Consider the following 24418-nt stretch of genomic DNA (forward strand, 5'->3'; position numbering starts at 1 on the left):
TATAACCCTTTTGGTCTTTTAGCAACTCCTAAGTTGGAAGCAACATGTTGTCTGATTAGACCACGAATTTTTAGGATTTTTTATGATACTTTTTACTTTAATTTGAAGCAAGCTTAACTTATAAGTTCTTATCAATAATGGAAGAAATGAAAGAAACTGATTAAAGTCAAAAGGCAATTTTTCGCATTCCGTTAAGGAAGAAATTAAAAAAAACGTAAACCCCTGTGTGATTCCTGTTGAAGTATATACTCGGGGGTGGGTGCAGGGTGGACGATTTCAAAGTGTTTTTAACGGGTCGGACCAAAAAAGCCACTTTTAGACAGACAGTACCAATAAACGTAAGCAAATAAACTTATAAACCTACTATTGCTCACAGTATTAAACCATGTACCAACTGTAACTTATCACTTATGATCACCAACCTTCAGTAAATAAGTTTGTCCATCTTTCTTTTCAACATGAACTCATCGATGAACCAATGCTGACAAATGAAAATGAATTGCTCTAACTTACTACTAGTCCTTTCAACAAGGGAATATTCTTTTCTGGATTTCCATAGCCAATGTTTTTTCATTAGTAATCTTGTTATTGGGCGCAACATGGCTGTGTCCAGCAGGGACGATCACATACATTCAGAAAAGGAAAGCAGGGAAACGAGTTCAGAAACAAATAAACCACAAACTAAACTTAGTATTCAGTGTACCTGCAGGGAAACCTAGTCCTTAAAATTCGGAATCCATGAGCAAAATCAACATGCAAGTATATATAAACAGAATTAGATGATAAAAAACATCAAGAAATTAGGTTCTGATCAAAACAGTTGTTTTGGAAGGGCGATCGAAGAGAGAAGGTGGTTTGAAGAGAGAGAAAGTAGCCCCCGTATCAAACACTTACTTCCTTTCTGGCCGGAATCCTTATTTCCTACTAACCCTAGATTACGTTATATACTTTGTTGCTAGTTGTGAAATGTATGCAAGCCTAGCAAATCGTATTTCACATAAAATCATATGAAAGCACCAAGTGAAAATCAATAAACATGACCTACCACTGATCGATCAAGTTCAGATTTCAGGCTTCAGTTACACGTACACTCCCCATCTAAGAAAATCGATCACAAACACAGTACAGAGTACCTAGATCTTTTCTTTTCACATAATCATAATATAGTACAAATAATGTACAATATAGTACAGAGAAACTATATTGTACATTTGCTATGTGCCTAATCTAAAAAGTGAAACGATTAAACATAATAATAGGCAAAATAAGCACCACTCTTTGTAGTATACCTAAATGACTTCTGCCATCACCATCGGAAGGTTCTGAACCACATTCGTGGGCCGCATCATCACCGGAAGGTTCGGAACCGCATTTGTTGGCCGCATCACCTGAAGGATCATCAGAACATGCACATTCGTGGGCTGCATCACCTGAGTGTTCTCCACATTCTGGATAGGTTGAACTATTGGAAGCAAACTGCCGCGCGGGTGCTGTGTTCGAGTTGATAACATAATAGAAAGCAAGAACATAAAAATAGCGCCAACAAGCCATGCCACCCATTTAATATTGCTTGGAAGTGTCATCTCTATGGCAATGAAGACAGAAAAAGCGGTAAATCCAACTCCCATTCGTCCAAGAACTTTTGCTGTAATGGGGAATTTCAAACGGACAACAAGCCCAATTAGTGAAAACGAGAAGGCAAGCAAAATGACCAAAGACAAGAAGTAGAAATTGGGAGGCATGCCATTTGACTTAATTTGGAAGTATAGAGCCATTAGCCCAACTGCAGCTTGCAATGAGTAGCTAACAACAATCTTGGCCCAATCTTCTTCTGGGTGAGAGTAGGCGCGTGGGTTTGGGTTTTGCATTTCTTCTTCGGAGAAAGATTGGTTTGGTGCTGCTTCTTTTGAGCTTAGACATTTCTTTACGAAATCGAAGAACTCGATCAGCTTGTTACAAACAAATAGGAAAGGCCATAGGAAAGTAACTGATTTAATGGAACTGCCAACATCCATGTTAACTCGCTTCCTCCCTCAAAGACTCTGTTAATTTGTTAGAGAGAGAGAGAGTTAACGGAGAAGACAAAGATAAGGTAGGGAATCAGAATTCAAAACACTTAATCTGCATGTGTTATGTGTTGGTATTTATAATGTTATGAAAGCCGAACCGTTGATTTTTTGTTGAAATGGTTCAACCATGGTTCAACTCGGTCGGACTGATTGATGCTTATTTAGCAAATTTTTTAACGGTTAGTTAGGGATACCCCATTGTAAATTGCAAATAGTGTTATCTCTATTCTCAATTTTCAAAAATATTAGTGATACTTTCCATTTACAAGATCGAATGGCTACGAAATGATTTTTTTTTTCACATGAAGAAGCATTATTACTGGATCTTAGTGTTATCTCCCTTCTCAATTTTCAAAAATATTAGTGATACTCTCCAATTGCAAGATCCAATGGCAATAAGATGATTTTTTTTTTTCACATAAAAAAACATTATAAAAATTGCACAACTAATGATGATAATGATGGGGGTTACGTTATTTTAAAATGAATAAATACATATTTCAATTCAATATTAATTGGTATTATAAATCAAAATAAATTTTTTATACAAGAAACACATAATAGCATGTTGGTTTGGAACTTGGACTATCATGTTTAGGTGTTAGGTTTAATTCCCTACATTATCAATTTTTCAAAAAGGTATGGTGTTTTTTTGTTTAGAACTAAACCGGTTCAACTACGGTTTAACTTAGACTTAGACGGAAGATCTAACCAAAAACTCTAGTTTTTACCAACCCAAACAAAAAAATTACCAATTCCGGTCGAATCAGTCGAATCTGGTTCAACCACCGGTCCTGTCCTGTTTTCGAAACATTGCTTGCTATTATTTTCCACGCTCACAACTAAGATGAGGAGCCCCAATTTGTCTCACCCAATGTGAATCCAGTCATCCACGTTTGCTAAAGCTGAACAAAATGCTTACCTTTCCATTACAGTCCAAATGTTTTTCGATAAACGACGAGGACTCTATCTTTTTATTTTCGATAAACGACGAGGAGGACTCTATATTTTTATTTTCGATAAACGACGACGAGGATTTTCTTATTACGCACTTTGGACGCGTTTTTCCCCTAGTCAGATTGTTCTAGACTCTGTAGGTTCTATTTCCCTATACAAATATCACTCCTCTGCAGATGACATCACTCCCCTCCAAATAGATTCATTTTGGGATCGCATTTTTCCACGGTCCTTTATGACACTTCCAGTGTTTTACGATGGCAAAAGATAGGAATAATATAAGACAGGAATAATATAAGACAAAAAACTGAACAGATAAAAATCAAAATCAAAATCAAAATCAAAAGTAAATAAAAGCTTAAATAAAGGGTGATTTTGGACACACCCATAAATAAATAAAATTGTTTAAAACACATTTAAGTTTCTAAATTACCATTTCTTTTATTAAGTATATCCAAGACAAAACAGAACAAGTGTTTATCCTTCCAGCAAACACAAACCCTTTACTAAAAGAATTAGAAAAAGATAAAATTGTAGAATTTAGTCTTCCTCTTCCTCTCACTCATCAGCCATTAATGTATTTTTTCTTTATTGCTGTCTTTCTCATTTACCACTTGATAAATAAACTCCTTTAATCCTTCTACAATGATGAAGAAGAAGTAATTGCAATAAGAAGAAAAAAATCAAATTTGAAGCAACTTCTAGAAAAAGAAAAAGATAATTTGTTTTTTGAACATTCTTTTACTTTTAACACAAAGATTCTTCAAGGTCAAGAGTATTATTTTCAATTTTTTATATTTGTTGTTTCCTTTTGGAATGAGTCTCTCGTATTTTTGTTTTTTCTCTTTCTTTACCCCTATTGGAAATATCTCAAATTAATTTGGGAGATATTATTGGATTGAAGCGGTGGGGTATGACAAAAACTTAGTTAGTTATGGGTATGGGAGTATTTTTATGGGTATATCCAAGATCACCCTAAACAAAAAGAGTTTTCAAGTTATGAATTTTCCTACTGTTTATCTTCTAATTAGTTTTGTGTCCGACTGAAATTTCCTCAACACAAACATCAATCTTTCCATGGCATCATATATAAATCACCATAAGTTGAATTTTGTTCGAAGTGGAGTTGATATTTTTCATCAAAAAAATTCCAATCTCTTTTAATTCGGGTGTAAATCAAAGGTGTTGTGAGATTGTGGGAACAAAGAACCCAAATTTATTTTCTAGGAAAAATTATTTATTGAAAATTGATAAAAATTTGAAAATCAGCAAACCCCATTTCAAGATTTAACCTTTCAAAAATATTTAATAAATAGCAATAAATCCCATTTAGAAATTTTTGTTAAATGTTAGAAGTTTAAACAAGACGTACATTTCACGGCATATTTCGTTGTTCGCAGCTTCATCGGTTATTTTCTGTGTTTTTGATATGACGTGATTAGAATTGGCCGAAGAGATTGTAAAGAAGATAAAAAGTGGTTGATTCAAAAAGTGTATGGTAGATGAGGTGGACGAATTAGGTTCTGTTGTCCTGTGGTCAACAAATTTGCTCTTGTTTTTGGTATTTTTTTGACTAGCCATTTTGGCAGGTATCCAGTTTCCTACTTGCAACGTGGCGAAACATTAGTACGTGGGCTGTGATGTATATTGATGACAGTGGCTGTCTCGCTAGCACTACTCATAAGAGCATTTGCAATGCAGGTGATAGTTTCCCCCCCCCCCCCTCTATCACCGCCACCTCCTCACTTTTCACCCCCCTTTTCACCAACCCGGTGATAAACAAGGTGAAGTTGTGCAATGCAAAGGTGATAAAAAACATCTCGGACGGGATGTTAGATTCCGTCTGGAGTTTTTTGATACGAGACGGAATGTAACATCCCGTCTGATATTTTATAACGAGACGGGATGTCTCGATGGGTCAATACCAACAGACGCGAACAGGCTCCATTTTCACTTCCTTTCCAGCCAAAATTCCGATTTTGGAGCCTCCATTAACAACCTTTTCATACAAAATTCCATTGATAATGACTTCTCAACCCCCCCAATCCATCCCCACCAACCTCACCACATGAAGAGCATTCCCGATGGTTTGGAAAGGTTAAAATTTCCAAAAAAAATTGGCAAAAAGGATCGTCGTCGAGAATGCGTAATGTGGGCGAGGAGGACGAAATTGAACTTGGGTTCAATTTTCCACCGCGTTGTGAAATCGAGGAACACCCACCATTAGCAAGTACATCGGTCCGACACGTAGCAAATCGAGTGGCGGAGTCTCAAGTAAGTTTTTGATTTTTTTTTTATGTTAATTATTATTATTTATGTTAGTTTATATCAAGTTTGTTGTTGTGTAATTAGTTTGAATTTGTCGCATTGTTTTAAAAAAAATACTTGTAATTATATCGTATTGCGTGCGTGTTTGTTGAATGTAGGAAGTACACTTATGGAAAGTGCGTTGTGCACTTTCAAATGTTGTGTCATGGTGGCGTTGTATGAAATCAAAAACGGATCCTAATTTTGTCACGGTTACCGACATTATATCCGCCACACCATTTGGGAGCTTTTTGAATTCTAATTTGGGACAAAATGATCAGGCGTTATTGTTTGGGATAGTTGAGCGGTGGTGGCAAACTACCCACACATTCCATTTCCCATGGGGTGAGCTTGGGATTACCCCTCTTGATTTCACAATGCTCACGGGTATCCCAATTGGTTATGGAGATGCCGTTCCTTTTGATGAAACTTTAGAGGTTTTTACTACGGCAATGAGTTTCTTTGAAGGTTTTGATTTGGTTGAAGATGATGAGCAAGGCGAGTTTTGAGATTATCGGCCGAAGCGGTTTAAGGGAGGAGCTATAAATATGAGTTGGTTTACTTCGAGATATTTGAATAGACTCAAGGAGAAGTCGAAAGACTATCATATTGGTGAGGAGTCGATCCACGAGTATGTACGTGCCTTCCTCTTCTACTTTGTTGGTGCGGTATTATTTGGATATGCCGATAGTTATTTACGATCGGTGGATGGCATTGTCTCGGGCGTAGAGAGGATGTGGGATTATGGTGGGGTCAATCCATCTTGGCATACTTTTACGGTGGCTAAACCTCATGAGTTGAGGCGAAAGCCGCTAAAGGCAATTTAATGCGGCTTTGTTTGGATTATACCGGTAAGTCTTATTTATTAAGTTATTGTTTTATTTCATTTATTTATCTAATTATTAATGTTGACATGTTTATATATATATTGATATTGTATTTTATCTATTGATGGCGTATTGGTGGTATGAACATTTTCGTGTGATACATCTTGTGTTGAAGAGGTTGGAAGAGGATGAGACTCATGACCTGATTCCCGTATTCAAGCATGGGGGATTCATCGAAAGAGAGGGGGTATGGGGACCTATCACATAATATTCATAACACTCGCTTCCGCCAGATTGAGCTTTTAGGAGCTACCGAATTGAGTGGCAACCACGGGCGAGTCCTTCATCTTTCGGACCTTTATGGGGATATTCCGGATGTTCGAGAGAACACCGAAAGTACCGTGAGACTATCATAAATGTGTCATAGAGCAAGGTTTCTTTCTCACCGGCGAATGATACTTATAGGGTCGATCCAATTTGCATGGTACCTTGGGGACGGATGTTGGCGGCAAGTATCCGGAGAGATTATTATACCTTACCCACCACCTATAGATATGATGACCTCGATATTCTTCTGCCGTTCTTTCACACTATAGAGCAAACCCCAAATGAGTGGCCGGGCATCGACTTTTCGGTTTTACGGGACGACTATGACTTATATTGGAAGAGGGTTGGTTGAGGTCTCTTGCTAGGTGCATTATACCGGGGCACCAATTTTGAAGGGTTATACGGAGCATTGAGGGCGACATTCATTTCCGGAGGAGTGGAGTTGCCACGTCATCCAACCCAGGGTGTTTCATGATATTCGGATGCCACAAAGAACTCCACGGATATTTGATGATGATGACCTTTGCTTTGGAGCATGATTACTTCTCGGGGCAAGATATGAGAATACCTATTCCACCGGTAGATGCCGCAGTTGGTAGCAGATTTGTCGGTCTGATTCGGCGGTTAGCCGAGGTTAGTATGATTTGAATTTATTCATGATTTCTTATTATTAGTATTCACTATAACCAATAACATGCATTTGTTTTGTTAAATAGGATGAAGTAAGGTTGGAGCTCCTTAACTACACTCTACCGGTTATGCCATCGCGTGAGTCCTTCATGGAGTCCTCTCGCCGATGATTTTGAGTACTTACAAGAAGAAGCGTGAATCGAACTTTGCGGCTTCCGAGGCGTGTGCAAGAGTTGGAGAATGCTGGAAGTGGAGTACCTCAAGCTCAACCTCAACCAGAGAGGCGACAACGACGTAGGGGGGAGAGCTCTCCGACTGAGCCTTCTCGTAGGGGGAGGAGGTCTCAGTAGATATTTTTTTGTAGTTTGTAATAACTGTGCACCATTACTTGTCTTATGGCGTTTGGGATTGTTGTTTGTAATGAATTTTTGATTAGCAGGTTTTTCTTTGATGAGTTTTGGATATGAATATGTCATTAAACAAAGGAGGTTATGTCCAATTTTTTTTAGAAATTATAAGTTAGTTTTTTTACTGAGTTTTGTGTTAGACTTGGGTGTTGTTCATTATTGTTGTTTGTCTTATTTATTATTTTCAAAGTATATTAGCAGGTTTTGGATATGAATATGTCAATAAAACAAATGAGGTTATGGCCAAAAAAAATTAAAATTTTATAAGTTCGTATGTTTCCGAAAATGGAACATTCGTTTCACTCATTTCACATTCGTTTCACTCATTTCTGTCTTTGTTGAAACAGAAAATTTTGAGTTTGGAATATCACTCATTTTTGTAGGTGGTTTGGTTCTGACAGGTTCTGACAGGAATAGTGTATGGGGATACCGAGACGGAATGTAACATCCTGTCTGGGTATTTTAGACCGAGACGGAATGTAACATCCCGTCTGGTTTTTAAGCCCTCCTCACTGCACATTTTACTATTCCAAACAATGCAATTATGGATGGGGATGGTGGCCCATTTGGAATTATTGAGGGTACATTTGGATAGACATTTGGATACAATGTGTTGTCACTTGGAGAGTGAACAAAAATCTAATAAAATGTGTTGTCAATTGGTAAGTGGACCAAAATCGAAGTATCACATGTGACCTTATCATATGTGACCTTACCTTTCATATTTCGTTTTACTCTTCTTTCTTTTAGATCAAACAAACAAACGACCATCTTCTTCCCCACAACCAAGCTAAAAATAGGAAAAATGTCTAGAGAAGAAAGAATTGCATATAACCAAAGGTTATGGGGAGGATCTAGTAGTAATAGTTCGTCTTCTGGTACTTCTGCTGAAGATGACTACATGGAAAGAGTAAGAGATGAGCATAATGATATGATGAGGCGAAGGAGGAGGAGGAGGTTGCAGTTATTATCCCTTCTTTGGGGCATTAATGATTCAAGCAGCCATTGAAATTGAAGATGTGGATCGGACAAACGCTGTGGATCTGTGAAGCGGCGAGAGTACGTTTAGAGATGGTGGTGATTTGGTAAACAAAAGATAATGAGGGATTACTTCACAACACCTTGTAGGTGGCCTCCTCATAAGTTTAGACGAAGGTACGGGATGACAAGAGAGCTTTTTATGTATATGTTGCATCTTGTTGCATCATTCGACGATTACTTTAAAGACAAGGTGGATGGATTGGGTCGGCAAGCAATTTTCGGGTTACAAAAGGGACTAGCTGCGGTTGCACAATTAGCAACCGGTTGTTCTTCCGATTCAACGGATGAGTATTTACAAATTGGAGATTCCACAGCAAATGTATCTATGAAGCGTTGGTGCAAGGCAATTATCGCGGCGTTTGAGGAAGAGTACTTGAGACGACCAAGTGAGCGCGCATTAATCGCTAGGATATTAGCTGAAAATGCGGCAAAGGGTTTTCGGGAATGCTTGGATCAATCGATCGTATGCTTTGGGTGTGGAAGAATTGCCCAAGTGGATGGGGCCGGAACACATGTAGGGTACAAGAAGGAACCAACTTTGATACTTGAAGCCGTTGGCACAAACATTGTTGGATCTGGCATTGCTTCTTCGCCTACCAGGTTAAGTGATAATGACATTAACGTGCTTCATCGTTCTCATGTTTTTGAATCATTAGAGCAAGGTGAGGCTCCTACCATTGCATTTAATGTGAATGGTAATGACTATGATATGGGATATTATCTTGTCGATGGTATTTACCCAAAATGGGGCACATTTGTTCAAGCCATTCGTTATCCAAGAAATAAGCATGAAAAGATCTTTACTCAACGCCAAGAAGCCGCAAGAAAGGATGTTGAAAGGGCGTTTGGAGTTTTGCGCACGATGGCATATTGTTAAGGCTTCTTGGCGTTGTCATAGTGTTGTTGTTCTTGGAGATATAATGAAGGCATGCATTATAATGCATAATATGATTGTTGAGAATGAAGCGTGAAAGTGGAGTTTGGAATTGGAAGAAGGTGGGAGGAAAGAAACAATACCGCTCTTCGGGAAGATGATGGTTTTCATTTTGTCTATCAGATGATTGAAGCAAGAAATAAGATCATAAATGAAGTTACACATACTAATCTTCAAAAGGACTTAGTTGAACATGTTTTTAATTGGACTGGCATTGAAGAAACAGCAGATCCGGTACCAATTTATGATCCAAATTGGTGGATCCAGATGAGGGAGAAGGAGGCGAAAATTAAAATGGAAATGAAAATGTATTTCCTATGTATTTCCTAACGTGAACTATTAAGTTCCAACGTATTTCCTATGTATTTCCTAATGTATTTCCTATGTAGTTCCAACGTATTTAATGAGTTGTGTTTTAATGAACTATATTACAATGTATTTTAATTTTATTGGTAATTGTATTTCTATGAAAATAATTATATTGGATGAGAACATACATAGTGCATTAATTAAAAAAACAGTTAGATAAAAATACATAGTTCATTAATTAAAAATACAATGAAATTAAAATACATAGTGCATTAATTAAAAAGAAGTGAAATTAAAATACATAGTGCATTAATTAAAATACATAGTGCTTTAATTAAAATAAAATACTATATAATTAAAATACATAAGCTTAGTTAGAGCTAGAACCACCTCTAGCCCTTCCCCATTCAGCACGTATTTCAGCTTGTTGTTGCTCGATTATAAAAGTGGTATCGGGATGGAGGACACTTGTATCGGTCGCTAAAATCTTAGCTTCATATTGCATCTTTTGAAGCCGATTTTTTTCCAATTGAACCTGATTTTTTTCTGCTTGAATCCGATTTTTTTCTTCTCTTGCCATCACAGTTCTTTGACCATATGCAAGTTCCCTTTCCCTAAGTTCTAAGCATTTTTGTATTTCATTTGCATCCTGTGAAAATGTATCATCTAAACGTGTAAAGTAACCCTCCAACATACCAATTGATTTTTCTTGGTTCCTTTTGGACTTGGCTTTCTTCGATCCAAGATGACGCTCCATTTCTTTTGGACGCTCTATTTCTTGAGAACCCTCCAATTCAACTCCACCAACACTTGGTGAATTAGAAGTTGAATCTTTACCATCATTTTTGCGACCTTTTCCCTTTGTGGGGCGGCTTGACCTTGCCTCAAAAATGTTACTCCACTTTGGATTATCCTTGAGTATAACGTAACAATGATCAAGTGAAAAAGCCGATTTTCTTGTAGTTGGTACGTCATCCTTGCCTCGGACAACTAAAAAAAGAAGAAGTGGTAATTAGACTAAAATAATCACTAGGACTAAGATAATTAAACTGCAATAATAATTAGACTAAGATAATAATTAGACTAAGACTAAAATGGAAATAATAAATACACTAAGACGGAAATAATTAGACTAAGACTAAGATAATCAATAAATTCCAAATTGACAACGTTGTAATTATCCGACTTTGTATTGTTGTACCACTTGCATGTCGAGCCTCCACCGCATTCACAATTGCAACAAATTTGTTCATTATTTTTGAAATATATTTCCACCTACCGCTAATTGAATCGGGAGACCTATCCGACCCACGTGCTTGATTGAACTCGTTTGTTACACGATTCCAAAATCCTTTTGCATTTTGGAAAGCACCAACAATGGAGTCTTCACTAATTTTTATCCAAGCAAGACATAGAGTTTGATCATCGGACATGCTAAAGTGAGCTCTCGCTTTTGCTTGAGTGCTACCACTTGCTTGAGATGCTTGAGTTGATGCTATTTGATATTTGGTTTTTTTAAGAACTGATTTTAAAGAAGAAGAAATATGATATATGATTGTTGGAAGTGTGAGTTGAAATGAAACAAATGTTGTATATATACCAAAGTTTTTTATTTTGACCGTTTTTTGACCGTTCTGACTTTTTGACCGTTGGTACACTAGCCGTTAGGACTCCGGACGGGATGTTGGATTCCGTCTGGTAAGTTTTGTAATCCAGACGGAATCCAACATCCCGTCCGAAGTTAACAAGTCAGTGATAGTTTTGAACTCGGGAAAACTATCACCGAATTTATCACCCAGCATTGCACAGCACTTTTGGAGGAAAGTAGGTGATAGTTATCACTTCCCCCCTCTATCACCTGCATTGCAAATGCTCTAACGAAATGGTTCATCGCTAAAGTGGGAAAAAGTGAAGGACTGAAATTTCTTTTTCCTCACACCTTCTTCCCTCTCCACATAAACAAACAAATAAAAACAGGGATCAAAAGAAACAATCACAACCTAGTTTTTTCGCTGTTGCGTTCTCTTCTCAAATGCAAATTAAGAAATACTACAAAAGCAAAAGTAAACCGATAGAAAATAGGAGAAATGGGGACTGCATTCCTTTCAATCTTAGCTCCATTATCTCACCTCCAAAGCCCCACTCTCATTCATCTATTTGCTCAGGCTCGATACCGATTGGTAGAAGAAGAGGATCGAAGCAGGTCAACGATTTGGTTCCTCCTCGTGGGAAGAAAAGAATAAAAGGAGCAGTCTTCTATTTCTTGTTCTTTTGTCTTTCAATTTAACCCATCTCCAAAGGTATTTATGTCTATTGAATTGAAAATCAGTTTAAGTGGCAAAAAGAGAAGAGGAAAATTCATTTTGGCTGCACTTTTGGGTAATAATGTGGCCTAATGAGTATATGCCACGTGTACAGAACCCAGTCGACCAACAAAACAAAAAGTCAAAAACTAACAAAAATAGATTCTTTTCTCAACTATTATTCTTCCTATTTTGTCGTCAAAACCCAAACTCTCTGTAATCAAATACTATTCAAGTTTATTCAAACCTCAAACTGGAATTCCAATTTGAAATATATGTAATAATATTGATTATCTGCCTCAAGAATATATTTTAGTTGGACACGTTTAAAGATCACTATCAGCTTTTATCAATGTAATTTGATGCTGATGTAGTCCACATAACAAATTTGAACTTAACAGATTTAAATTAGAATTTTGGTTTCTCTAATCGACAGACACACCAATAAACGTAAGCAAATAAACCTACTATTGCTCACAGTACTGGAACTTATCACTTATGATCACCAACCTTCAGTAAATGAGTTTGTTTCAATGAAAAATAAAATTAAATCCTTGAAAAATTGTAACCAATCGCTAAACAAACGAAATATAAATGGAAGAAAAGCTTTACCGCTGAAGTTGTTCTTACCCAAACTGCGGGCAAAAATGATTTGTCCATTGGTATGGGAATGGTGCACTAGGAGACCGATCGAACCTTGACAAATTCCTCCATAACTCCTCGCCATCTTTCTTTTCAACATAAACTCATCGATGAACCAATGCTGACAAATGAAAATGAATTGCTCTAACTTACTACTAGTCCTTTCAACAAGGGAATATTCTTTTCTGGATTTCCATAGCCAATGTTTTTTCATTAGTAATCTTGTTATTTCCAGCAGGGACGATCACATACATTCAGAAAAGGAAAGCAGGGAAACGAGTTCAGAAACAAATAAACCACAAACTAAACTTAGTATTCAGTGTACCTGCAGTTTGTAACAAACACTTCACTTAGTTGATTGGATTAGCAACGATGCCAAAGCTTTCAGAAATTGAAAGTGAAAACCTTTTGAAATATTATAAGGCTTTAGAATCTGAACATTATGAGATAACCACATTAAAGGAAGTTGAAAATACCATTAACGAAATAAACAGGAAGCATGGTCGTATGAAATCCGAACAATCTAAATCACTTAAGCGATGTCTAATCAGTCTATGAGACGACTACTACTAATAGTTAGTTAAAGTTCTCTAATACTTATATCCTTGCAGCCAGCTATCTATCATAATCCAGCAGAAACTGAAGTTGTAGGTGAGTCACCAAAGCTTCTTCTGCCCCTGTCCACGCCCAATCCCTCCTACAAAAAAAAAAGAGCAAGCATTATTAGTCTAATCATGTTCTGCCTTCAGAGTAATTATAAAGATTCCTCTTATCTAGCAGGAATATAGGACATGAGAACTTCTGATAAGAATGCTCCAAGTCTCAAAGTACTCCTAAAAAAAAAAGGAGTAATAATAGTAATAATAATCCATATATACAATAAAAGAAACAAGAAAACAGAACTTAAGAGTTTTTCAAAGGAGTTGGTGTAGCGCCAGAGTCCAGTGCTGCTTTCCTAATCACTGCAAACCTCAATTGTTTTTACTTTTTACTCTTCCTCTAATTGTTTTTACACATATCGATCGATGGTTCCTTTCTATTTCTGGTTTATAATTCCATAAAACTAAGCAAGTCCAACCCCTTATTTTCAAGTGACTTGAAATTTATGAGGTTGACATGGATGGTGTGGATATCATTTTCACCAAACACCAGGGCTTAATTTAGCTTGTACTTAAGTTACCAACAGAATAACCAAAATACAAAACGACAACGTTGACATGGTAGAATCTAGTAAAAATTAGACCACTGATACACAATATAAAATTAGAAAACATCTGGCAACCCATTACGAGAAGATCCAGTTAAAGGCAGAACAATATGGTCAACGTCTAGCGATAACAAGAAACTTACTCCTAAAGCAGAAACTGTAAGTAATGATTAAAAAAAAGGGACAACTGGACAAACATCATCATATATATGAATCAATTGTCATCATGGTACCTTCAAGAAATTGCGTGTGCATGTGTGTTTTATGTTGAATCGTACAGCAACAACCGTCTGGGGATGCTAGCAACTGCAAGCGAAATTGAGAACCTGCAGGATTCCATACAGGAACCCATCCCAACGAAAGTGCAAGCAGCGACAGAGTCCATACATTGGAACCATGCCGCTGATGGAGTTTGCCTATAGCGTATTGGAAACTGGTGGCGAGACCTTACCAGAAGCCAATACGGACTCCACAAAAACCACTGATCGGCTGCTGTGGCCAAAACTTACAGGGGGGGGGAGGACCTTTCTGTGGTACCTCTGGAGGATGGAACAGAGGAAACCAGTTCCCATACCAACACTAACACCAAGATGTATATGCAAAGTACATGTATATGCCAGGTGATCGCAAACAATCTATACATTCCAAGTACAAACTAAAGTAAGGTATGCTCATATTAGACACAGCAAGGTTTTAGCTAGCATGACTCTTGGTAAAAGCAATTTGTAGCATGACTCTTGGAGACACAGAAAGTACAAAGAAAGAAAACGTAAAGTGCACTATGTTGCGCCCGAAAAAATAACTACCCCCCACCCCAAAATCTAACACAAGAATCCCAAGATAGTAATCCCTCCTTCTCTGAATCCATCGAAGTGATTGCAAATGGTAGACTGAATGGATGCAGTTCTACCCTTAAAAATAGCATCATTTCTAGTCCTCCAGATTGTCCACAAAGTTGCTTACAGGGTCAAAAGCCAGATGCGACTCCCCAAGGCTGTAGTTGTAAGAGCCAACCACCTATCCAGACACGTAGCCTATACTTCTCCACTGAAACTACAATGCAGCATGAAACACACACTTGCGAAGACAGTTCCAGACTTCCAGTTATGGCTTTTGGCTTTCCGTAGTTTTTGCTCCATAATTAATTAGTCAACAATCCCTTAATCTTAAGACAACACCAATTTGGTGCAATCCAACTATATTGTGAACTAGATCACTATTATCTACAGCTATATACCAGATATAAATGACTCTTACTGATAATATACACAACAATCCATAAACACTGAAATGTATATGCTGCTTATCAATTTATAGTACATACCTTCAGTGAGATTTAGAGGCAGTTTCTCGTTCCTTTTCAAATCGGGCAACAATGGACCGTATACCGAAGATAACACCTCCATACTTAACCGCATTCACAGCAGCCATAAGAGGACCCAGCTCAATAAAAGTGCAACCAGCAGCTGCTCCAGCACAGAGCGCATGAGTCCATACATCATCAACCTCAAGTCCTCAACTTCTTTCTCACGGATTTTGCCTATACCATAAACCAAACTGTGGGTGAGACCAAACCATATACCCATACGGGGTCCATAATAACGAGCACTCAAAAGTCCTGACTGCATAGGAGTGTTTATTGGCTTATGCTTTGGCCAATACTTACTAGGAACTGACGGCTCATTTCCATAGTACTTTTCATGGTAACCCAAACAGCAGTACAGCAAATCGCCGTATATGCAAACAGTGTTTTTGGGTATGATAGAGAAGTGTTAGTAACCACCATTGTCTTGTTGGGTTTTGAGCGTTGCACTTCTTCTTCTTCTACTTTGACCAAGGGTTTTTTTACCATAAATAGCTTTTTCTTCTTTATATATATATTGCTTTGCCTTAACCCCACTCATATAGTTGCCACGGGGAATCTACTCATTTGGTATAGGTTATATTTCTGACCACTGAGTCCATGGTTTATTAGCTATTTCAATGTTTTGGTATAGGAGAGGTACTGAATTATGAAATTTATTGAGGATAGAATAGTGAATATGCGGACAAAAAACATATTTTAGCTCTCACTGAACATACTGGATTTTATTTCTTAGTAAGATTATTTACATTGGAGGAAACGACAAATATTTTCATGAAACAAAATCCCTCTGCCTCAAAGTCTCCAACTAAGATAGTTTTTAACTGTTCCTTAGAGCTTCTCTTGTACGTCGAATGAGCTCATCGGATCGCTCATCGATGTTAAAGGCTGAGCTGATTATGGGAATCACGGGTGTAGTACCTCTCACTTTCACGTCTTTTCCGGGTTCTATGGCCAGTGTCAAATTATCCTTCATTAGCACTACGTTCTTCCCTTTCTTCTTGTCCATAATCTTCTTTTCTGATGCATTATCGTTTACATGGACATTCTTTGGCCGTGTAGCTTGGTATACGGTTCCGGATGGGATTACAACCTCCTTCCCACGTTGTAAGGGCGCATTTTGATCGCTGTTGTTGTGCTGATGTTCCTTGGGAGAGTTAGTCATCTTATTATCATTACCATTTAAACAAGCCTGATCTTCATCTCGTCCACTGATATTAGCGTGTTCAACTTCTTTTTTTGATCCTTGGACTGGAATCGTCCTAGGTGAAGGAGACGGAACCTTGACAAATTCCTCCATGAAGTCCTCATCATCTTTCTTCTCAACATGGACTGATGAACCAATGCTGACAACAGGAAATAAATTATTGCTCAACTTAGTAGCCCTTTCAACAAGAGAATCTGCTTTTCTTGGCATTTCACAAGCGAGGTTGTGCATGCTTTTTTCATTTCTAGGCTTGTCGGGAGCAACATGACTGTCTCCAGAAGGAACGATTGCATTATTTGATCCACCTGTGACAGGACTTAGAAGCGGACGCGTGTCCACTGGACGTCCCAGAGTAACACGCTTGAGACCTCGAAGAAGAATGCTCTCAATAAGAAAATTGAAGAGACGATGGCAAATTCCAGAAGCTTGGGTTTGGGTTTTGTTATCCCTTCTTTCCATTTCGGTGGAAAGAGATCAAGAACTCAAAGAACTTCTACTATGCTTGATGGCAACTGGGAAGTAGAAGATGAGATCTATTTGAAGTAACGTTAGCTTATAAGATTCTTTTCTTGGACCTTAGCAGATGGAGTAACTTCCAAGTAACAAATTCAATTTGGGGCCACATTCTTTACAATAATATAACTCAAAAGGAGTTTGATTTCTAGGTGCTATAGTAAAAAGTTCACTAAGGAACAGTAGCTTCAACCGATAACTTGAAATAAAATATGGCCAGTTCTGGGTGCTTAAGCATAGCAGAGAGAATTGGAATCTGTTTACTTTCTACGTTTCTTGGACATCATAATCATATTGATTCTAAAGCAGAAAGAGATATGATGTCCCCAATATCATCTGCTTGGAGCCTTGGAATCAATCCATACCACTTAAAAGGCGGTGCCAATCAAAGTATCTAGCTAACTCACTATCCTTGTCCCAAGTCTACTCCAACCAGTCATAACAACGGTAGGAATTATAACCCTCAAGACCCAGGGATCATCGCATCTCTCCCGCCTTAAGACAAGATGATAAGCTCAGTTCATAGACATCATAGACAAATGATGAATCTTTACGCTAAAATCGGTATGTTGATTCTATGTAGCGTAGAATTGAAGATTACTACTACACTGGATTTGAGGTTGAGCGCTGTGACTTTTGTAACTAACCATGCAGACAAGAAGTCAGTCCAATGAAAATATATAATTTATTTATTGCAAAGGTAAGTTGATAATCTTTATTTTACAAATACACCTATTCCACCAAAGGACCTCATGGCTGGTTCATGACATTGGACACTTAGTTTTGTACACAAACACCCCATACAAACAAGAAAATCTACAAACAAATTGCAGAGACATGAACTCGCAAGAACGTGGAAAAGCCCTTACCCTATGCCAGCCGAAGTATTTGAAACCAACTCGAGGAAGCGGCTTTATTCCCAAATTCAGTTAGTCCCACAGTTGGACAGACAGAGAGTGTGCAAGACATCAATTTATGAACTAAAGGTCAACGCATAAGTAAGATAGGATGGATTCAGCTCTTCGTTTTGTCCTCTCACTGGCCTTCCACTTCTCAACTAGGACCTTCTTTAAGTTTACACAGCTTGAAACCACAGTTGCAACTCCAGCTGATGTTACAAATGGGCAATACACCATGTGGCAGGTCTCAAGGAGGGTGCACTTCTTAGCAAGATGAGATAAACCAACATCTGTTATTTTTCTGCAGTGAGATAATACCACGTCCCTGATTAAAGGACAACCTTCCCCTAATTCAGCCAGAGCGATATCACCCAAATTCTACAACAGAAGAGAGAAGATGGGGGTGGGGGGTTAGGAAGGCTGTAGTAAGTTTATATGTGCATGATCGAACTGATAAAATAAGGGTATAGTACCCTGTATACCCTAGTACTCTGTAACTCAACCAATGACGGTGAAAATCCAGGATACTTGATGAAATTTCACTTTTTTACATGAGGATGGAGTTAATGATGGAAAATCCGATGCGAAAGAATTTTCAAGTAAACTAAGATACTGGAGGTAGTGTCTATTACTTTTTTTTTTAAAAAAAAGAGACCACTGCAGCAAGACAAGCAAGTCTCTATTATTATAATGTTATTAGTTACTGAATAAAGAAGAAAGAGAGAGGACTACACACCTGAAGAACGCTAATATCAAGGTAAACAAGCTGGGAGCAACCTCTTGCAATGGCCATAATTCCAGCATCACCAATTTGATGGCACCCACTGACATTCAACTGTCGCAATGAGCATCCCTGACCAACAGCAATGAGGGCATCATCTCCAACCCTGTCGATAAAGAATGATCACAATCAGACATCACTTATTGCCTCTCGAGTAATGGGTTTGGGAAAAATATGTCCACTTACATGTATAAGCAGAACATAAAAGTAGACAAGCATGCATGCACAATGTGAGACCCGCATAAAAATCACGTTCATGAAACAAACATATCTTATGGTTATTTTCTAGTATGTTGCATATATATGAAGTTGACATCTGGGCATTTAGATGCAAAGGCCCAGAGGAAGGAAAAAATTTAATCTAAACTCCATATAATTTCTTTTAATTATGAATTTTGATCAGTAACTTCACATGGTTGTTTACAGTTTGACGACGTGTTGCTTTTGTTCTGTTTTACCAGTTCCTACAGCTTGGATAGATGTTTCTGACATTTCTGTAACTTTAGAATCATTTCTGTGATACGAATTGTATTCCACAAAGATAAAATACCTATAAAAACCACTCACATCTACAGGACCTATGTATCTATGATGCTACAACATGTAGTAAATCACAGTACATTTTATGTCAAATACTTTAGGCAAAACAAACACATAAAATTTCCATTATCAAAAGATTACTGGAAGTCTGAAAAATATTATTCCAAAAGAACTGCAATTATCTATCATGATAAATGGTTTAGGAAATAGTAGGTTGTTAGGATGAGACTATGATTTTTCACCTATCACAATACCGAAGGCTCAAATCCTCTAGGTATTTACAATTCTCGCCGATTGCAATTATTCCCGTGTCTCCAACCTAGTCAGTAAAACAAAAAAAAAGAAGATGAACTTCGAGTATGAATAACTGCAGATATTTCTTAAAGACATCTAACAAAAGTCAAAGTAAAGCCCCTAAGAGTACATTAACACATTGTAAATACTAAATAACCATAAATTTTGTAAATACTAAGTAAAGACATTTATGAATCAAAATAAAGAAATAGTTGCAAACTGTAAGGTAAGGCGCCGACTTGGAAAGCCACAGCTCTCAAATAGTTGCAAACTGTAAGGTAAAGCGCCGACTTGCAAACTGTTGCACCTAACAATATAGGCTGGAGTATCAAGTTGAGTTGTTGGAGCATCCGCTTGTAGAACAAAACAAAGCTTGTCATTTTCAATAGTGTAAAATGCCGTCCGTGTACAGCAAGAGTGATTTATTGCACTGATATTGTTATATACTGCATGATCTCCACCAGGTTCCAGTTTCCCACCAAAAAAAATTCAGTCATATGTGGACGTATGGTTGTTCATTAAATTTTAGCTAGCATATCCTATTCTCTCTCTTAACACTGAACATCCACAAACTAGCGTTTGGTCATTATCGAAGCTATATTATAGTAACTTCAGCATGTCTAGAATAGGAAAAAAAAAGTCATTATAGTTAAGTACAGCACTTTAGCACAGAATAGTAAACTACCTCATAACACCGACGAATGTGAAGTTTTTTCAAGTTTTTGCAACCCTCAGCAATACTACGTATGGCTTCATCTCCTATACCCGTACAATCAACTAAATGAAGAGCTTGCAAGAGTTTGCAGCCTGTGCCAACTTCCAAAAGAGCATAGTTACCAATCCTTTGGCAATACAAAAGAGCTAGCTCTAAAAGGCCCCTGCAACCAACAGTACAAACCAAAAGGCAAAGTTGTTTTTTAGCAATGATCAATAGATAAGTAACTTGCATGCAATGCAACTCAATATATTGGGGGAGGGAGATTATACAAACCCCACAGAGAAGGAATCCCATTGCAAAATATGCAAGCAACAAAATCATGTACTTCGAAAAACAAAATACTAAAAAAAGGCACCCCCGCTAACTGAATAATCCAAAAGTTTGTGCTAAGTTTTGACACTTAAAAATACATTATGATCAGTAAAATATATACTCACGCGCAAGATTTCCCAATTGATTCGATCCCAGATGTTCCAATATTATGGCATCCATTAACTTCAAGATGCGTAAGTTGAGAGCAGCCGCTCCCAATTGCTTCTAGACTCTTTTCAGTCAAGAAATAACAATCACTTAGAGTAAGATTCTTTAGCTTCTTGCACCCATTCCCAATGGCACACAGGCTCCTGCAGATGTATGAACTGGAATTAACAGACATGTAGCTTACATAAAGCGCTGCAGACAACTTTTGGCCCGGTATATGTCAAGTAAAACTAGCAAGCTTCAGAAAAGATATCTAATCCTTTCCCAGTAGACAACTTACATAAAGGACCCACGACAAAAGGTTGAGAGTATAAATTTAGAAAGAGATGCAAGCTAAACGTTGTAATCCTCCTAATTAAATGTTATGTTAAAATTCATTTTTCTTTCGGAACAAAGACACCAAAATGCAATAACATTCAACTTCCCAAACAGAGCTTTATAGAGAAATGAACGTTTTTAAGTTGATTAGTTCATCCATCACTCATCAGCCATATATGATTCATAAGGATTTAAATTAACCAAAGAAGTGTATAACCTGTCCGTAAATCTCTGAAAACTATTCAAAGCTAACAACTCCAATGAGAAACAGCATGTGGCCACAGCTAGCAAAGCCTCATCTGTAACATTAATACACTGAAGTTTCAAAACTTTCAACAGTGGGCATCCTTGAGCTACCGAAACTACCCCACTGTTTCTTATGAACTCTGAATCCAATGCCAAGGTTTGAAGGGAGATACAATGAGAGCCTACAGCTTGTAACGAGATATCAGTAATATTTGCACAGGCTGCCACACTGAGAGCTATTAATGACTTCCCACAACCAGTCGCTAACTCAACCAAACCAGTGTCTGACATGCCTTCACAAAACCGCAAGTTCAATTCTTCAAGTTGTTTACAACACTGTCCAACAGCTGCAAGACCTTCATTGCCAACATAGCAACCCTACATGCAAAATATATAAACAACATTACACTATAACAAACATGCTTACTATAACCAATTCACTAGTAAAAAATCCATGATTAAGATTTTGAATTTTTATATATAAGACCACCAACAAACATGCATACTATAACCAATCCGTTTATGAAAAATCCAGAATTAAGAATTTGAGATCGGGTTGACAATGTCCATAATAGACGGAAATTTGAAACAACCACCTAATTCCCTCATCTGGTATCAATCATAGACTGATACAAAAAGTGGAAAGGAGATTCTAAGCTGAAAGGGATGAGAACTCTGTAAATACATTGGAGATGGATTAAAAACTACCTTACCTCATTGGGGAACCACACCAATAATCAGACCACTAAAAGACATCCATTTCCTTCTCACTCTAATATTGGTGCTCAACTGCTCAATGTCGGATATTCTTTCCTTTCTCCAGAAAAATTATATCTTGTGAGTTGTGACTCCTCTAGCTTCCTACCAGTCAAAAGGGGGAAAGGTGATGGAGAATTGAGGTGAGAGGATTATAACTTCTCCAACAAGTAACAATTCCTTCAACAGTGACGAAAATTGTTCAAGAGATTTTATTAGAGCATTCTTTATAACGTAGACGAACACACAAGTATACAACAATCTATTAGAAGCTAGGTTTTCTTTCTATTAAAGGTGAATCACTTGCCCTTGTCAACACACCAAATACAAACCAACTTTACTGAACACTTAGAAAGTTATACAGTAAGACAATTTATGGAGACATTCGTGTTCATACTTTAGGCTTTCTTAATTGGAACCAAGTAGTAATCTATTTATGCTGACCTTGTCTATTTATATTTACTGTGTTATGCAGCAACCAAGAATGAAGAATTGAAGAATTGAAATTACCTAACAGCAACCAGTCCTTATCTTAAAAAAAATTCATTCTTTTAGAGAAGATTTGTAACAAGTTGGTGTCAAGCAAAAAAGTTTCGTTTCCATAGATGTTTTGGTTAACAAATTTGATGTGTAGATACGTAGTCAAAGACAGTTGTTTTACAGAAATAGTTGTACAAAATGATACTCAATTGATTAGTTCTGAACATTTAAGACGTAACAAACTTGAAACAACTACTTATTTGTTTGATATTTGGTCGGAGGTAGTAAAAGTAAAATTTAAGTAAACATCCCGGAAAGAAAAAGAAAAGTCAGAATCCCATAAAAAAAAAAAAGGAATTGAAGCATTACGCTATGTTGGTACATGTGAGCCGACAATAAAAAAGAAACTATGTCTCTTTCTGTGCAACATGGGTTACATTTTAAGTAGTGGGTGCCCTTAGCTATGTTGGTTGAGATAGCGTTCTTTTTTCAGTTTTCTATGAGTTGCCTATGGCAGCCCATGCTTCCGAGGACATACAGAGTTACAGAAATATCAGACACTTTAATATGAAGAAATCAGCAACAGCCATGTTTGGGCTACAATCAGGACACCCACTAGGATCAAGAATTTCAACACATGCTAATTTCCATGCTACAAACACAGTTTACGGAATAAAATGAAACATACACAAAAAAATAAAAAATAAAAAAATAATCGTTCTGTACAAAAAAGATTCTCACCTGTAGATCCAAAGATTTCAAGGTTCTACATTTCTCGGCAATAGATATTAGCCCCACGCTTGTCACGCTAGAGCACCAGATTAAGCTTAATTTCTCTAGTCTCCCGATCTCAGCCAGAGCAATCAGACCCGAATCCGTTAAAGTAGACACTTCTAAATCACTTGCCTCAGACTCACTAGAATAAAGTTCCGTAAATGAGCCTCCACTTCTATTTCTACGTCTTTTCCTCTGAGCCATGAACATAAAACTACATTACGATTGTAATATAAGTACATAAGCAATAACCAGTATTATTACATAGACCCATTTCATTGATACCCAAGTCACATTATAACCACTTCTTAAGCTTACTAAGACATCAAAACTACTTCATTTTTCTACATTTCAGCTCAGAAACATAAATGGGCAATTCAAAATTCCAAAACAAATCTAACGGGCATTCAAAAAATTTAAAATTTAAAACAAACATACCGATTTCTTCCTCGATTTCGATATCTTAGAATGTCGAAATTGATGAATGGGCAAACGTTCATCGAAATAAACGTTTCTAACATTGAAGAATTTCTGAATTAGAACTTTAATGAATTCGTTGGGATTACCAGTAGCACCAATACGAAGTGTTTGACGATTTAGTCTTTCGAGTCTAAGCCATCTTTTGCAAACTAATGAACAGGAATCACAAGTGGGTTTTGATTCCTCGAGATGTGTGAATATCTCGAGGATTAATTCGTCTGGGAGAGTTGTGTTTATTAGATCATGGCGTTTCATTTTGTGGGAATTTGAGGAAGGGGCAAAAAAAATTGATGGAGAAGAAATGAAGGAAGGAATGAAAACTGAGAAGAAGGTGAGATAGACAAATGTGTTTTTGGGCTGGGCCTGGACTCTTAGGGGGCGTTTGTTTTTCCTACTTATAAGTGTTTGAGTGCCAAACACTTATAAGTGTTACTTATAAGTAGGTCTTAAAACCCGTTTGTTTTTTGCTATTTATAAGTGGTAGGAGTGTTTGTTTTTTCAAGCACTTATAAGGGGTGACATTACAATTTTATCCATATTTTAATAACACATGTACTCTCTTGTCGAAGTTAATGATGATCATATAAGAAATCAATTTAATGGACGTAG

The 24418-nt window shown here is 37.3% G+C and overlaps 1 protein-coding gene and 1 long non-coding RNA gene across 4 annotated transcripts; both read right to left on the reverse strand.

Moving 5' to 3' along the window:
* Positions 1-10215: 10215 nt before the first annotated feature.
* On the reverse strand, positions 10216-15118 carry LOC147499324 (uncharacterized). Its single transcript, XR_015194455.1, has 3 exons — positions 14194-15118; positions 12742-13450; positions 10216-10798 (listed from the first exon to the last, which is right to left on the reverse strand). It is a non-coding gene; the product is annotated as an uncharacterized LOC147499324 (long non-coding RNA).
* A 2591-nt stretch (positions 15119-17709) lies between these two features.
* LOC147499325 (F-box/RNI-like superfamily protein) lies at positions 17710-24140 on the reverse strand. 3 transcript variants are annotated; one of them, XR_015195804.1, is made up of 9 exons: positions 23768-24140; positions 23297-23524; positions 21291-21697; positions 20713-20898; positions 20243-20435; positions 19778-19910; positions 19506-19582; positions 18679-18829; positions 17710-18320 (listed from the first exon to the last, which is right to left on the reverse strand). XR_015195804.1 is itself a non-coding variant. In XM_086561147.1 (9 exons), exons 1-9 carry the CDS (start codon positions 24062-24064, stop codon positions 18024-18026), a joined length of 1950 nt encoding a protein of 649 aa, XP_086417273.1. In that variant the 5' UTR covers positions 24065-24136; the 3' UTR covers positions 17710-18023. The 3 variants fall into 3 exon arrangements, 2 of the variants coding, with proteins under 2 accessions (XP_086417273.1, XP_086417274.1); XM_086561147.1 differs by having other exon boundaries at positions 19797-19910; positions 23768-24136; XM_086561148.1 differs by lacking the exon at positions 19778-19910 and having other exon boundaries at positions 23768-24134.
* Between the last annotated feature and the right edge of the window lie 278 nt (positions 24141-24418).

The sequence above is a fragment of the Coptis chinensis genome, chromosome 5 (assembly GCF_015680905.1).
Source record: "Coptis chinensis isolate HL-2020 chromosome 5, ASM1568090v1, whole genome shotgun sequence".
Taxonomy (NCBI): Eukaryota; Viridiplantae; Streptophyta; class Magnoliopsida; order Ranunculales; family Ranunculaceae; genus Coptis; species Coptis chinensis.